Genomic DNA, 2,826 nt, shown 5'->3' with positions numbered 1-2,826 from the left:
TTTATATACGGAGGCACGGGGCACCCCTAGAGACACAAGTTGATCCACGTGATCATATTCTTAGCAGTGTGCGGTGCCCCCTTCCACCATAGTCCTCGATAATATTGTAGCGGTGCTTAGGCGAAGCCCTGCGACGGTAATACATCAAGATCGTCACCACGCCATCGTGCTGGCGGAACTCTTCCCCAACACTTTGCTGGATCGGAGTCCGGGGATCGTCATCGAGCTGAACGTGTGCTAGAACTCGGAGGTGCCGTAGTTTCGGTGCTTGATCAGTCTGGCCGTGGAGACGTACAACTACATCAACCAAGTTAACGCTTCCGTTGTCGATCTACAAGGGTACGTAGATCACACTCTCCCCCTCTCGTTGCTATGCATCACCATGATCTTGCGTGTGCGTAGGAATTTTTTTGAAATTACTACGAAACCCAACAGTAGGGTGCTATTCTTCTGTAGGAATGCCTTAGAAGCAGAGCTCAGTGCTTGCATGGAGGGACTTCCAATTGCAATCCAAAAAACGAAGCTGCCTATACATATGGAGATGGACTCTTTGCAAGCTGTAAGGATAATAAATGATATGGCCATTGATAGATCAGTCTTTACCTCGCTGGTGGAGGAAATCAAGCTTCTTAGCAATCTCCGTACAACTATTTTTACTCATGTTCATAGTAGCCAAAGTAATGTTAGTGATTATTTGGCAAAATTTGCTAGAACTGAGAGTAGAACCGTCGTTTGGCTTAACTCTGGCTTGTTAGAGGTTATTGATCTTTGTAATACGGACCGTGGCTTTACCACTTGAGTAATACAAAGTTCACCCGCAAAAAAAAGAAAACCCAAGTACACTAGCTAAAACTGGTAAACGTCTCTACTCGTTGAAGGCCCAGGCGTTGTCCTTTCTGACGGCCTCCTCCTCTTCCTTGGTGAAGTCGTTTTCGATTTTGAAAATCTCGCGCACCTCCTCAACCGACTTGTCCTTGATGTCGTCGGCCACCTTCTGGCAGGCGAGGTCCAGGAGCCCCTTGATGCTCAGAAAGTTGGCGGCGAGGATGATGTCGAACACCGTGGCCTGGTCGACGGCGACCAAGCTGGCGTCGAAGCTCTTCAGGTTCTCCTTCTCGCCGGCGCTGGCGTTGTTGTTGTTATTGTCGCCGTCCTCGTCGGTGTCGGCGGGGTCTGTGACGTGCTTGTTGGTGTCGTCGTCGTTGGCCGCATGCTTGCTGCAGTACTCGATGACCATGGAGAGGATCTTGGCGCGGACGTTGGGGAGGGGGATCCCGTCGTCGACGCACCCGTCCTCGATCATGTGCTTGATGGTCACCGACATCTTCGCCGCCTCCTCCGTGACTTCGAAGCTCTCGCCGTCGCAGCTGATCAGCGTGATCATCTTGTTGCTCTTCTCGCCCACCACGGCCTCGCTAATGCTACTGCTGCTGCTTGCGTCCGCCGCCGTCGCAGCCATGGTTCCTGCTTGCTCGGCCTCTTCTCTCGTCGAAATCGCGTGTGTCGATCTTTGTGCGATCGTAAAAGCCTGGATCGATCGGTTTGGTTCAGGGCAGTCGTACGTGCACCGTATTTAAAGGGCCGGAGACGGGACGAACGTACCTAGCAGAGATCGACACGTACAAGATCACAATCAGGTAACGTACATGCGATGCCTTTGTGTTTTGATCCGACTCTCGTTTTTCGCGTTGAGTTTCGATCGAACTCTTACTTGGCACGCTCATGATCACTCTGGGAGATTCAAGAGTATGGAATATATACCTGATCAAAATTGGCAATTATATAGTACCTTTTAAATAAATTAGGAAAACAATTAGAATCAGCCGGCGGATTATCACGCCCATGTCCGCTGCCTTGGTTGGGCGCCACATGGCCTGCGAAGCAGACTGACGCGCCTCGGAGGGCGGTTTTGATTTTGCAACAGAGCGCATGTTGCAACTGTAACAAGCCTCTTATTGCAAAACAGCCCTTTTTCAACCAGCCAAAAGTATCGTCGATTTTTTCTTCTGCATCATGTCTTAGATGTAAAAAAATTCTATAACGAGAGCCATGTTATGGAAAATTTCTGCAACAAGACCTCTATTGCAGAAATCTTGTGCAACAAGAAATTTGTTGCAGAAAATACTGCAACATGACTCTTGTTGCGAAGGGATGGCTGATCACGTGGGCACATCGAACGATCATTAGCGTGCTCATCCAATGATCAGCGAGACGACAGATCTTTTTTAATTATTCGTCGGTCGACGGATACCGTTGCCCTTAAAACTATTTACATATTTATAATCATCTATCATTAAAGTGGAGTTTGTTGGTTTCGATTTCATCACTTCCACCTTTCCCATCAATATATGCCCTTCTCATCAACCTTTTTTCCAAACCACGTGATAACCCTCATTTTTTTAAACCGGCCCCCACCTCGTTGTTTATGATGAAAGAAATACCCTACAAAGCAATCAACAGAACCCAAATAAATTGCCAATAGCAAAAATTCCCTTGGAAGCAAACAACAAAATCTCATGTAGTTGTATGTACATAGGCCCTGTTTGTTTAGGCTTTTGCTTATGCTTTTGCAGCCTTTTCATTTTGGCCAAAAAGCCATAAAAACTCCTAAATAGGTTTTTGGAGCTTTTTTGGCTTTTAATGAATCAATATAACCTATTTGATCTCCAAAAGATATAAAAGCTCCGAAAGCACCTATTTAGGAGCTTTTATGGCTTTTTGGTCAAAGTGGAAAAGCTGCAAAAGCATAAGCAAAAGCTCAAAACAAACAGGGCCTTAATCTCAATCACATCATATTTGTCCTTAAATTTGCTCTACGGATTCCTT

At 46.6% G+C, this 2,826-nt stretch overlaps 1 protein-coding gene across 1 annotated transcript; it reads right to left on the bottom strand.

Moving 5' to 3' along the window:
• Positions 1–865: 865 nt before the first annotated feature.
• Positions 866–1,459, bottom strand: LOC119297257 (SKP1-like protein 11). Its single transcript, XM_037575119.1, has one exon. It carries the CDS (start codon positions 1,457–1,459, stop codon positions 866–868), a length of 594 nt encoding a protein of 197 aa, XP_037431016.1.
• Between the last annotated feature and the right edge of the window lie 1,367 nt (positions 1,460–2,826).

Source organism: Triticum dicoccoides, chromosome 5A, assembly GCF_002162155.2.
Source record: "Triticum dicoccoides isolate Atlit2015 ecotype Zavitan chromosome 5A, WEW_v2.0, whole genome shotgun sequence".
NCBI classification, from domain to species: Eukaryota; Viridiplantae; Streptophyta; class Magnoliopsida; order Poales; family Poaceae; genus Triticum; species Triticum dicoccoides.
This window is presented reverse-complemented; position numbering and strand designations above follow the sequence as displayed.